Here is a 13678-nt window from a genome sequence, read left to right on the forward strand (position 1 = left end):
TCAAAATTCCCGCTCTAATCATTGTGCGATGTCTTTCTCCTATTCTATTTTGTATCATGCAGGATGGAGATTCAAGCTTGCCGGAGGGAAGGATTTTATGACGTCGGCTTCATGGACCCGGATGTTATAAATGAGGCAACTGTAAGAGATAAACCAAATCGGACCTTGAAGAATATATACAATTTCTTGGACAAGCAACATTACAAGAAGTACATACTTCTGTCGTACAACTTCAAGTGAGCGTGTTTCCCGTATCTTTTATTTTTCGAACTAGCAATTAAAAATAAGACTAAATAGCTTTTCACTATGCATATATGTACAACTTCCATTGGATACTCCTTGTTATCGTGGTTGATCGAAGCATGGTCTATATCCTGGACTCTCTGAGGAGACCAAAAAAATCAATACACCGACCCATAGACATGCTTAACAGAGCATAAGCTCGCTTCCGTCAACATCACTAAGGTGAATTCAAGGAGCAACTTTATATCCACTCTGAATTTCTGGTATGTATTGAATTTTCACATCTCGTGTCACTTCCTTAAACACAACAAATATTTTATAAATTTTTTTGCCATATATATATATAGTGTTTGAGATAGAATCCGGGGAATAACTTATGCAGATACTACGTATGTGAGTTCATCCATGACTTTGTAGGTCCCAAGAGTATAACCGACCATGAATTCAGAGTACGTATACAAATTTCTTAACAATAAATTAGTTCTAATTGTACAGATCCATTGATCTAATATAATAACCTTTGCTAATGACATAGATTATGCACATGAAGGAAGAACTCCTCGAGACAAAAAAAAATCAGGGCAATTCAAGAACAACTCAATGGATTTCTTCTGGACGAGGTAGTAAATCCAGCGGGGGAGTTCCATAATGATGGATCAAATCTGCATCACCGTCAGAACTCGGGTTCAGAATAGTTGATCCAAAATGTTGAACTTGGAAAGTTGATGCAATGTAATATTATTCATATATGTGCATGCACAATATGTCTATGTATAATATTATCTCAAATGTAATATTATAGAATATAGATCAAATGCAACTTTATATATATTGTGTATTAGAACTAGTATACATAAAGGAAACAAATACGAAATGCTAATATAGAATAAAGAAACAGAAAAGAAAATGAGAAAAGAAACAGAAAAGAAAAAAGAATTTAGTACCGGTTGGGGAGATGTGGCAGCCAATTTAGTACCGGTTGATCTCCCCAACTTAGCAATATCGGTTGCACAACCAGTACTAAGGGGGATTTGGATCCGGTACTAAAGGCGCTTCCCTCAGCAGTATTGCATGGATGGTCTCCTTTAGTATCGCATGGCCGGTAGGATGGACCGGCATGGATGAGGTTCTGTGCAGCAGTGTCCTAATCCTGCATAGAGATGGATATGTTGCAAAGCTGTTAACAACCTAACCAACCAATTTGCATAGAGATCCTCTAATTTTTTTTCATCTACATCTACTTTTTGCAGCATTATGAAGTGCTTCCATATTTGAAAATATTTTACTCTCTCCATCTTGATTATATGGTCAACTTTAGACTTTTCAGACAGATTAAGGAGGGTGATTATATATGTTCTCTAGAGCAATGATAGGGTACTTATTGAGTCTTGTTCTCTTTAATCTAAGAAACTGACGAGAGGAAACAATTCTGTTTTCAGTCAACAACCTAGAAGCTAGAGCTGCCATCCATGTGTTCAGAGGTCCTGTACAGCATCCAAGAAACGGTTGTGGGATTCTGCTTCAGAGAAAGAGGTCGAGAGATATGCATGAGTTATCAGCTATATATGTATTGGCTCACATGCACACCAGACATTGAGAACATGGGTTTAGATTCTGCCTTGTTATGCTTATGCCTTCAGATCTAGATTATATTGCTGTAATCCATAAAGCGCAATAAGATATGTAATGATGTAGCCATTTATAGATTCAAGTCTGTCCAAGTCTGTAGAGGCAAGATGCCACTAGAAATATTGCACTCTTTTGTGGGATTTCTTTTAAATATCAGGATTGCGTTGTTATAGCACGAAGAGAGTAGTTACGGTAAGGGAGATGTGGCAACTAATTAACAAATTGACATTTCTGATCGTTTAACTCAAATCATGCAGCACGGATTGAAATGGAAAGATAAAATATCATTCTTGGCTGGTACCGAATCTAGAGGACGGAGATTACCTCCATTATTAGAAAAAGTAAGTACATGTTTGAAGAACAAAAGGATAATTCGACCGGCATTCAAAATATTTTTTACTAGGTGCAAACTATTGGGATTTGAAACTTGTGTGCCAAAATTAGATATTTAGTCTGTCCAGATCCTTCTCGATGAACATAACTGGGTAGAGTAATTGTGAACATTGCACTTGTGTGTCAAAAACAGTACATTTTCTCTCTCCAGATCCTTCTCCATGAACATAAGTGGTAATTCTGAACATCCTAATCATGATATCTAGTGGCAAAGAAATCAAAATGGATAGTGTGGCATACCAATCAGCCAAGCAAAGAATATTACTAATCAGCTCACTCATTCGAAATGCACCACTGTCACTGATTAACTTGGCAACCTAACTTGAACTAAGAACGACATTTTATCGAAGAAAAAAATCTACATAACCCCCTAATAGACTACTTCACCCTCCAACCTATGAAACCAGTAATTTAACCCCCTCACCTTTGACAAAGGCGGTTTTAGAATCCAAACGTGGCATTTGACTCAAGACTTCTCATAGCCTCCATGCATGGCTCAAATTCTGTCATTCATCATGACGTACATATGATTTCAGGAGAGAGCCCGGATGTAAGATACAGTTTGTTCTGATGTTCTCCGATGCCAAAGTGGCCCAAGCCTCCTGGCACCAATGTTATTCAATCAATCTCAACGATTTCAAGATTTGCACATGCAATGCAAACCTCTTTAAGGTCGTGTTCACTGTCGCATCAAGGGATGATGACCTATTCAGAGATACTTGAGGCGAGCAGTGGCCTGGGGGTTGCAGGAGGGGCCGCAGTTTGCTTTGCATTCCTCATCCGCTCTGTAATACTTGTCGGTCATCACGCAGTAGTAACAGGTGCTAGGCGGCATACAGAGATGTGGCCGCACAACGCAAAATATCAGCTTCAACTTGCTCCCATCTAAAGAGGGTAATTTGGCCACAGTAGCATTAGAACTTGCGTTGGCGAGACTATCTGAGTAGCTCCTCGCACCTCCGGCCTTCAGTTGCTGATGAGGACGGCCTGTAAAATTGTAATCGAATCACATTCATCAGGGAGATAATATATGTACATGTGTGACACAAATTTTAATGGCGAGCTAGTTCGGTAAGAGAAGGGGGTTGAGTATACTCACATTGTGCTGGCCATGCAAAGAGCGCAGGGAACAAGATGGTCATCACCAGAGCGTCACCGCCTCTACCCCTCATACTCCTACAAGATCTTGATTTAGCAGCCAGGAGAACAATAATAGTATCACACGAGATGGGTGAGAGGAGGTTTTGTTGAGAGAGAGAAACAAAACCAAGAGTGTAATGCAAGCAGGAAATGCGAGCCGAATGAGGCCACCTCTCGTGCGTCAGAAGGCAGTGGCGACCATGCATGGTTCCTTCAACCTTCATGGATATTGTTCATATTGATCCCGTGGTGGTGCTGAAGAACAAGGAAGAGGAAAGCGAAGTAGAAAAAAAAAGGGATCAGCAAGGATCGGGCATTCCGTTTTGAGAGGAGAGGACAAGATGGAGGTGTATGGTTTGGCTGGCGTCGATGGAGCAATGGAGGTGGAGCTTTGCGTTAATGCCACTATGGTGACTGTTCACATCTGTGATGGTGGAAACTGATGGAGGAGCAAGTGGGCGACCAGTTTTGATGGTTGGTGGGCGCCAGTGGAGTTATATTGTGCACTGATGCGAGCTCTCAAGGGCCGGCCATGGCGTGCGGCAGAGGAACGGCACGCGTGGAAGACAAGTGGTGCGGCACGGAGATGAAAAGGTACGTGCACATGTTATTGGGCTGATTGGAAATGGGCTTTGCTCGGCCTTGAATGCAACCCACGACAATGGTTCAGGAATTGATTTAGAATTTTTAAAAAACTGGATTTAGACCCGATGAAAACCTAATCGTATTTTAAAAACAGTTTTAATTCATTTAAAATAGATGATATGCAGCTATGAATGCCACATCTAACATGAACTTGATTTAAATTTTAAAAAATGTTTTTCTTAAATTTAGTATTGTCTATTCAGGATTCAAAATAAAAGTTTTATGATATGACAATTCTAGAACTGAAAAATTTTGCGATTGAAAATCCAACTTGAACCGTTGTTCTGCTAACGTGGATGTTGCTGTACTCAACAGCAGGAAGATATAGTGATGTCATGCTTTGTTGACAGATTGACTATTGAGTAACATATTGTGATCTTAGTGGGAAAGAAATCGTATACAAAACGAATGGCGCATCAATAGGCCAATCAAACAACACTATCCAGCTCAATCGTTTCGCAATGCTCCCCTGATTAACTTAGGTAACCTAACTTGAACCACCCACAACAACATTATATCAAAGACGCTTTTAGAATATTTTGCATTTGACTCGACCTTTTCGAGTAGCTTCCACGGCTAGAATTCCTAGAGCCATTTCATTCGTGAAAGATTTAAGGGAATTACGGTGCAAAATACAATTTGTTCTCCTTTATGGTCAGTCAACTACAATTTGCTCTCCTTTATGGTCAGTCAACTACAACTTGTTCTCCTTTATGGTCTATAATTTGTTCTCCTTGATGAACAGTCAACTTCTACAGAAAACATGATAGGATGTCACAACCTCTCATCGGTCACGCCAAGCTGTATGCGAGTCAAAAAAACTATATGCGAGCCAAAAAAAAAAAGCTGCAAAATTCCTCCAAGAATTGGTCGGCTTTGGACCCAGATACCAAGTTTCAACATGCTTTATCAGCCAGGAGAAGAATATCAAATTAAATATCAATAAATACAATATACGAGCTTAATTCTCTGCACAAATATGGCTGCTCCCCGTCATACAGAAGTAGCTACAAATCAATACTTACAAGACCCATTTGTGCAACCCAAGATTTTGTCATAGGAAGAAGAAATCAAAGGAAAAATAGAAACAACAAACCATGCACGGGAGGCTTCTTTCCTCTTCGATCTCCACTTCTCGCCGCCACCATTGTTGGCCCCCTTATATCTCCTCTATCTTCAGACACTTTATGTTTAAATTAGCTTAGGTCTCACGTTGCTATGAGATTATAACAAAGCATCACGTATGCCTTGTGTGCTTTGCTTCCAATAGAGGATGCTGATAGCCACAATGATTTTTACCATTTTTTCCTGCCAAAATCACCATTTGGAACATCACACAGTTCACAATGAAGATGGAATCACAGTTTCTTGGGCCTTGGTTCCCTTCGGCCTCCACATGGTCCGGGCTTTCACCATGGTCGGACCTGATTCAAGGCTCAGCAGATGCTCACAGTGCAAGGTTGTTTCTCCAGACTCGCTGTTGCAATCAGTGTGCACGGTAGTGTGTGACTGCAGCACACTATCCCGGCCACACTCCCTTTTGTAATCCAGCACAATGCTCGCCAGTTCATGGTTCTCAAGAATGGAGATCGGTGCACTCTGATAAAGGTGAATGTAAGGTTAACTGGTGTATGTGAAAACATTTGTGTGCTAGGGACTTGTATACTAAACTGTCTTCTATTTTTGGTTTCTTTACAATCCTATCAGTTCCATATCAACTTTATTTTCCCCCTTAATACATACAAGAAGGCTGCGAACTAAGCAGGAAGGAAATCCGAATGATAAGTGTCATAAAAATTTGTGCCCACCAATAAGTGCATGAGACCAGCCAAGAATATATAGCATATCACCAATCAAGCAAATAAGAATTATCTCTACTCATATTTTTTATAGTTTAGATACACTGACTTGTACACAGGCTGCTCTTGCAAGTAAGCAACACAGGTCAGGGACATTGTTAGGTACCTAGGTGACCAACCAAATATAGTTAAATGTTTCAGGAGAAGCATTCGGTGTCCAACTTGTGCATTCCTTGTCATAAATAAGTTAACCAAAATAATATATCACCTAAATAATATATTGTGAGAGATTGGATTGTTCGATGAATAGTCAAGTGGACACCTAATCATATCCAGTCTGAGGCCCCTCAAGCACCTAACATTCCAATGTTCATTAACTTCTGCAAACAGCTGGCTACTGAAGTTCTGGCAACAGAACATACAGGATTGGGCATAAGTAAATGATTTGTTTGCCACACGATTGCCAAATGCCCCAAAACAAAACGCCAGGAAACACATCAGGCGACCTCAATGCAATGTTCAGAGGTACAGAAGATAAATTGAAAGATTATTCTTGTTAAGGATCCTCAAGTACGAAACAAAATAGTTCAAATACAGAACAAGTACTAAAATAATGTGCTAGGGTATCTATTCAAGTCTCTAAACAAGAAATATCAACAAGTTGAGTAAGGGCGTATCATCGGAAATAAAATTACCTCAAGAATCCATGCAATGTATTTAACATTATTGACATGCTGATTTATATCAAGATCAGCCCACCGAGGCTGCATTAAACAGAAGCAAAATATATAAAACAGCAAACGAAAAAACAAATGTTATGAATAGACTTGCAATCTAAATATTAATTCAATTAACTTACAGTCAGGCCTGTACGGACATATTTGGCTGCAGTAGCGCTTTTATCCTCTGGCAGTTTTGGAAGTTTGCGGTTGTCTTCATCGGCAATAGCGGATCGCTCAAAAAAGTAGGGTTCTATTTCAGTCCGCACTTCATCTGGAATTCTTGCAAGCTTCCTAGTGAGCTTGTTCATCATAACCCATTTACTGCAGATACAGACATAAGAACAAGTTGCAACAGAATGTCAGTCTGATGCAAGTTGCACAATAATTTTGAGCAGAAAAATTTGTTAGTGCAGCAATTGTAGGCCAATTGTAACATGTCGATTGGGTGACATAAACTGGTAATGTAGTTTTGTGATTAATGGTATAAATATATCAGAGTGGCTGAGATTTGAACCTTGTTGCCTTCAGTATCGTGTTGCCTGTTATAGAATCACGTATATGCCAATCCCGACGCATTCCATTTTTACCATTAGCACTAACCCATGTATCTACTTCAACAGTATCACCCCTGCAGCAGAATAGACGAGCAAACTCAGAACACGTATCAGTAGAATCCAGATGGAAGGGGCCGCCTTAAGCTCACAAAACACAAACTTATAATATCTTTTAGGAAACATGAGAAAATATATTAAGAGGTTCAATGAGGGTATCCGTATCAATTATTAAAGTCTGCAAACTGCCTGAAGTGACATATAACCACGCTCCTCCAAAAAGTTATTGTCAAACAGCACAAAAGACCAGGGACCTTTCCTTTCACATTTATTGTCAAACAACTTGAAAACTCCATTCAACTGATTACTCAATACCCAGCACCAAGGAAACAAGCTGTAATCAAAATCATTCTGTGCCCCCACACTGTTGGCATGTCTCGAGAGTAGCCACATGATGTCAAAAGCTAGGGGGTACATCTTAATTCAAGCTCAAATGACAATTAGAAAACTGAAATAACAACATGCAATTCTACGAATCATACCAGCATGGATAACGCTCAACAATGGCCTGCATTTGGCTAACCACCCAGAACAAGTTTCGTTTACTCATCTCTGGTGTGGAGCCGAATCCATCACCTAGCAGCCCAGCAGTCTTCACATGATTAAGTGCAGTTTCCTGCATCAAATCCAGACTGTTTCATTGCCCGATACTAATTCACAACAATCACGCCTGAAAAGTAACAAATTCTCACCTGCAAATGGTTCATCAGCGTCTCTATAGATGCCGTCCTATCCGCCCCAATCTCATAGGACCTAATGGAGAAGTTCTGCCTGAACATGAGCCCATCATGTATGATCCGGCCAAAGCCAAACGTATCAATGAGCATGTCAGGTCGCTTGGGCTTCCAGTCAAGCAGCGTCCACTGCTTCTCGGCAGCCAAGAAGATGGTCGTGATGGCCGCAAGGAGCATGCTCCAGTCCGGGAGCTGGTTGTAGAATGTCCTCGGCACAGAGGAGGGCACGGTCTCGTGCTCCCCATCCGCCACTGCAGACTTGCCCCCGCCGTTCACCTTGGGGACGGCTGCATGTGTGCGCGTCTTGCCTGCCCTCACGGCATTCGACGAGGATCCCGGCTTCGCGGCGACTCCGCGGACGTCCAGGCTCTCCGGGCGCTCCCCGAGGCCGTTCTTGGGCGCGGCCGGCGCCGGTGCCGGCGACCCCGGGAAGAAGGCTGAGGCCGCGATGGAGGCGGCCATGGGGAGGTATGGACTAGAAACTTCCCCTCCAAATCAAATCGAATGGTGCCTGCCTGAATACGGGATCCCAACCTGAATCAGCACGAGAACAGCGTTAGCATCAACAACCACCAGGAAATCAAACGAAAGAAATAAAAACAACTCCTTTACCCAATTTAAGCAACCAAAACAAAGAAAGATTTGCTGCACAGTACAGGCGCATCACGGGAACAACAACAAATGCCCGGAGCTTGCGAGGAAGAAACTCGGGAGCAAAACGACGGTCAAACCAACCCGCCCAAATACGGCAAACGGGAGACGGAAGAAACAGGAAAAAAACTCACCAGGACTACAAGGACGAGATAGATAGAGAGCAAGGCCAAGAAAAGAAGCGGCAGGAGCCCAAATCTCGCGGCGAAAACGAGGAGAAAACAGGGCGCGAGGTCTCCTGAACTCGAGATCCAACAAGCGCAAGGATCCTGAATTCCCGCGATTCCCCCCAACTGTCACGCACGCCCCGCACGCCTAGCCCGCCGAACAGCGAAGCGCCCAGAAATAGCTGTAGCTTATCCGGCGGAATCGCCACATGCGCCCGCGCCCCGGCAATCCGACCAGGAATCGACTCACCCACCACAACAAACAACAGGCACGGAATGCGGACGAGGGGTGGCGGCGCTAGGCAACGAACCTTCCGCAGTCGTCGTCGGTGGCGGCGGCGAGGGGAAAGAAAGGGGAGAGGGCTCGGCTGACTCCGCTCGCTTCGGTGCGCCTCACCACGCGGCCATTGGCGCCGGTACGGGCGAGGGATTGAGAGGCTTCTGGCGGATGCGATGGTGTGCTTTGGCGGCTTCGGTGGCGCGGGGGCGTGGTGGGGGCGGGGCCGGTCGACCTCCCTTTCTCCGCTGGCACCCCGGCGTTGGCCACCGCGACTTTTTAAAACCTGGGCGTCCGGCGAATGACGCTTCTGCCCCCTGCTCGCTGCCCGCTAGATGAGGAAGAAACGGACGGATCGGTTAGTGATTGGCACGGAACGGGAAACGTGGGCCATAGCGGCGCCAGGCCATGCTCCCACGGCCCATGCATGCGATGCTTCCTGTCGCTGAGCTGAGCAGATCTGCGCGAGAAAAAATAAATAATGTTGCAAGAAACATTATTTTATATTATGTTATTCTTAAAATATACTAGAAATGGACCCATCCGATAAAAGAAGCTCCAGCGGTTCACATGGGAGTGTGGTGCCTGGTGACCGGTAAGCTAATATGAACTCAGGGCATGCCTGGAGCATAGAAGACACTTTAAAAGGAAGGGAGATTAAACACATTTTTTTCTTTCGTCTTTTTCTCTACTATAGAAGAAGTACGGGCTTGTTTTCTCTTCTTTGTTGTAGAGCTCTGCATTTCAATCACTCAATTGTATCACTCGTCAGAATTGTATGATTACGAACGTGAATGCACTGTTTTCTTTGCATAGAAGCAAATCACGTCGTCAACCAATGCCCTCGTTCTGCCTTTGCCGTCGCACGTCAGCACGTGCCGGCGAGCCAGCCGTCCTTTGCACGTCCATGAAGCTTGGAGGAGGTGCCGGCCATGGAGGCCAAAAGCAGAGCAGGACTTCAAGCTGCACCAGTGGCTGTCTGTCCGGACTCCGGTGCCCTGTCGTATCAGTAAATGTAACCCTCATCCACGCAGAGAAGCTGACGGCGATCTAGATGAGGGAATTGAAGTGGTTCAGTTGCACATCTCTGTCCCGATTCAATCACTCATTCGTGTCTCCCGGCGGCGGCAGAGCTCTGAAGAACTTTCTTCTCCAACGTTTTACTGTAACCCTGTGAATGGTTTTCTTTACAAAAAGAAAAGAAGAGAAGTTTTCAGAATGTTTGGATAGGAATAGCTAGGGAGTAAAGATGGGGGTGGTGCGGGTCGAACCAGCGGTTCGTCGAACCGACCCGCATAAAAGATCCAACCGGGGTCCTCCTCCGACCCGCAAAAACGCTTAGGTTCCAAGGATCAGAAACTAGCGAACCAATGGGTTCGACCCACCCCTTCGACACGGCGGCGTTCCGGCGCAGTGAGGGCTGAGCAGATCGGGAAGGTCCGGCGGCGGCGGTTCCCTCCTCCCTTCCTCCAGCTCTCAGGATGCGGCGGTGAAGGCTCCTTTCCATCGTCTGCGAGATATCCTCGGCAAGCCTCTCTCCTCCGTGCTCCTTCCTGAATCGCGTGGTATGTTTCCCCTTTTCTGATGAACAAGTTCCTGTCTTCCTTACTACGGGTCTAAATCAAAGTTGCTTTCTCAATATGTGTATGCTTTGGTTTATCAAAAGACGACTAGTGCATCGCATACGCTTCCCTGATGAATCAAATGTGGGTGAAATCTTCAGTATCTTTGTTTGCTTGCCTGTAGCTACCTTTGTCCTCATAATGAGGGCCTGCTAAATTTAGTCTACGATTGCCAAGATGAGTGTTATTTATCTAACTAAACAGATCGAATTTTGAAATGTCTGCAGTACAGCTGAGTCATCAGTTTTGTTTGAAATATATTTGGGTGGTAATCCAATCATATATTGGAGTGCAGCCAAGCAGCGCTAGAATGCAGAAGAGAACTTCTATTTGGGTGGTCATCCAATCATATATTTGGAATAGCAGACCAGAGGCTGGGGGGAAGGAAAAGTGCATTTCCGATCCATCTTGTTGAAGGTGCAGATCCCAAATTTGTATGATTAGCACTAGCAAAACATTTTCAGATTCGATTTTAATATTTAAACTAGAAACTGTTGCTTTGGTAGGCATATCTCAATTTCGCATGCTAGGCTAAAGGTCAGTTGTCCATTGAGGGTTAAGAATTGGTACACATACACCTCTTTCTTTTTTGCAGAGATAAAGAGCTCATGATATATCATGCGTAAAGGTTTATCAGTTAGCCGCACATCTTTCCAAAAGGAAGTGCATTTTTCATTTTTTTTTTACAGCCATGCTCCTTCCTTTCAGATAGATCAGTAAGTCCGCCCATACAGGGGAGTCACTTAGTTTATATCTCACATTACAAACCAAATTCTGAAAAAAGGCTATATTTTTTAATTGTGCACTCTTATATTAATTATTTGTTCTAGATTGTTTCGGTTTGAAGTTCTGAAGTTATAGTTTCACAGTATTATTGATTATAATCCACTTCCTTATGTACTAAACCTCCAGTATTAGTTATTTTTTACTCGCTTATGGATTTTCGAGTTCACATTTCTGTTAATTTTCGATTATGACAGCACTTTACTAACTACACTGCCAGTATTTCTGCTTTGTTGATGGTGCTTGACTTTACATTTCTGTAGCTAGGTCACACTCCTGTTTTATTTTGTGACTAATCATCATACACCAATTAGTTGTTGATCAGTTTGCTTGTTGCAGTGCAGTGCTTTGCACACAACCTCTCCATGTTGGATTATCAAAGCACACTACTTTTGTTTGTACAACTGCAAGTGCCATGGCTGCAGGAACATTGAAGGCTGCAGAGTCTGTGGAGGAGCACTTACGAGCTGGTCCTATTCATTACTTATCATAGATGTATTTTGCTTCTTAGGATAATCATTATATTAGTTCGATCCTGTGAAAATACAACAGGCGCAGGCTGCAAACAGCCTGAGCAGCGCTGCGGCCCTCTGCCGCATGCAGGCTGCTGCATCAAATGGTTCGACCCACACTAACCATTGGTGCACCGACGGGTAGCTTAGGAACAAATTGGGTAGACCGGTGCTCCGTTACTAGTTGAATGGGTCGGTGGGTCGGTTGCGGTTCGCTCCATGGAGCAACCACGCCCATCTTTACTAGGGAGTTTCTGCGGCTGTGACCTGCTAATCAAGTAGGTCTCCAAGCGTGCGCAGAAGTTTCCAGTTGGGAAGATTACAGCTAGTGCAGAAATGCATTCCAGATTTTCTTCGGGTCGCTTAAACTCGCAGCCTCTGGTCAAAAGGTTTGAAGGTACTGATGGCCGGCCATGGCGTTGTCCTATGAATATGAATATCAGTAACCCAGGCATCTAAAAGCGGTTGGATAGAAAAAGGTAGTAATAATCAGTGAGACAGTTACGCAGGCCTCTTTAAGGCCCCGTTTGGATACCCTACTAAAGTTTAGCACCTATCACATTGGATGGTTAGATGTAATTAGAGTATTAAATATAGGTTAATTACAAAACTAATTGCACAGATGGAGTCTAATTCAAGCCTAATTAGTTCATGATTTGACAATGTGGTGCTTATTAAACATTTACTAATGATGGATTAATTAGACTTAATAGATTCGTGTTGTGAATTAGCACAGAGCTTCTGCAATTAGTTCTATAATTAGCTCATGTTTAGTCCTCCTAATTAAGCATCCGAACATCCGATGTGACACTACTAAAATTCAGCACCTAGTATCAAACACCAGTAGGCTTCGCAGCTAGCACTGACAGGTCAGTATTCCAACTTGTGCGACAGCAACAGTCTCCTACTACTCCACAACCTGACAATGCGATCGACGGAAGACGCCGCTACGTCGGCTTCAGGAGAGGGTGCAATTAGTTGCCGGCCCGGCAGTCTCTCTGACCTTTGTGTGGATTGTGGCTGCGAAAGTTCCCAGCAGGTTTGGCTGGCCGCACTGCGCAGAGGTTATTATCAAATTCCGCATCAGTTCTGAAACAACCAGTCTCAAGCGCGCAGTGCAGAACAGAAGAGATGTGGCAGCGTGAGAGAAGCCAAGGCCAAGTCAGGCCCCTTTGGCACAGCTCATTCCAAAATGGCTTCACCGGTGAAGCCAAAACCGGTGAAGCCAAAAAAATTAACTTCACCTGGCTTCTAGTTCATTTTAGTCCCGACTTACAAAATGACTTCACGCTACAGTGTCTCGATTTGCGTGAAATAGATGAAGCTAAAGTCGAAATAAGCCGTGCTAAAGAGGACCTCAGTACTGGCAACCAGCCGATCACCGCCCCAACCTCCATCCAATTCAGGGGCGCGCGCAGAGCATCGCATCGCGCATCACGCAACAGTCTTGTGCCAACGACCGGGCACTGTGCAGCACGCGGCACGGCCACTTAGTTGGAGCCTTGGACGCTTGGCCGATCCGCTTCCGCGATCGGGCGGCCGTCGTCGACGAGCGCGCAGTTACGCTGAAAAGCACGGGTACCGGCGCGGCGTTCAGGGCCGCCCAATTATTAAGCGGCGCGGGGTCAGCAGCCCAACCCCTTGCTAACTCCTGCCGGCTCTCGCAGACCTCTCGCACATCACGATCCTGTTCCGGGTGGATGATACGTCGGCCCCCTCGACGAGGGTCCGCGCGCGGCCGGCCCTTCCC

The 13678-nt window shown here is 44.2% G+C and overlaps 1 protein-coding gene and 1 long non-coding RNA gene across 5 annotated transcripts; one reads left to right on the forward strand and one right to left on the reverse strand.

Moving 5' to 3' along the window:
* Window positions 1–4937: 4937 nt before the first annotated feature.
* Window positions 4938–9266, reverse strand: LOC117852738 (palmitoyl-acyl carrier protein thioesterase, chloroplastic). Of its 2 annotated transcripts, none has more exons than XM_034734964.2 (7): window positions 9046–9266; window positions 7875–8450; window positions 7665–7798; window positions 7086–7199; window positions 6709–6892; window positions 6545–6613; window positions 4938–5649 (listed from the first exon to the last, which is right to left on the reverse strand). In XM_034734964.2, the coding sequence occupies exons 2-7, from the start codon at window positions 8376–8378 to the stop codon at window positions 5392–5394; spliced, it is 1263 nt and encodes a 420-aa protein (XP_034590855.1). In that variant the 5' UTR covers window positions 8379–8450; window positions 9046–9266; the 3' UTR covers window positions 4938–5391. The 2 variants fall into 2 exon arrangements, with proteins under 2 accessions (XP_034590855.1, XP_072149372.1); XM_072293271.1 differs by lacking the exon at window positions 9046–9266 and adding an exon at window positions 8702–8941.
* An 851-nt stretch (window positions 9267–10117) lies between these two features.
* On the forward strand, window positions 10118–12342 carry LOC117851603 (uncharacterized). 3 transcript variants are annotated; one of them, XR_011898072.1, is made up of 3 exons: window positions 10213–10576; window positions 10929–11050; window positions 11756–12342. It is a non-coding gene; the product is annotated as an uncharacterized lncRNA (long non-coding RNA). The 3 variants fall into 3 exon arrangements; XR_004639601.2 differs by having other exon boundaries at window positions 10118–10576; window positions 10861–12342; XR_004639600.2 differs by having other exon boundaries at window positions 10118–10576; window positions 10929–12342.
* Window positions 12343–13678: the final 1336 nt, after the last annotated feature.

Source organism: Setaria viridis, chromosome 4 (assembly GCF_005286985.2).
Source record: "Setaria viridis chromosome 4, Setaria_viridis_v4.0, whole genome shotgun sequence".
Taxonomy (NCBI): Eukaryota; Viridiplantae; Streptophyta; class Magnoliopsida; order Poales; family Poaceae; genus Setaria; species Setaria viridis.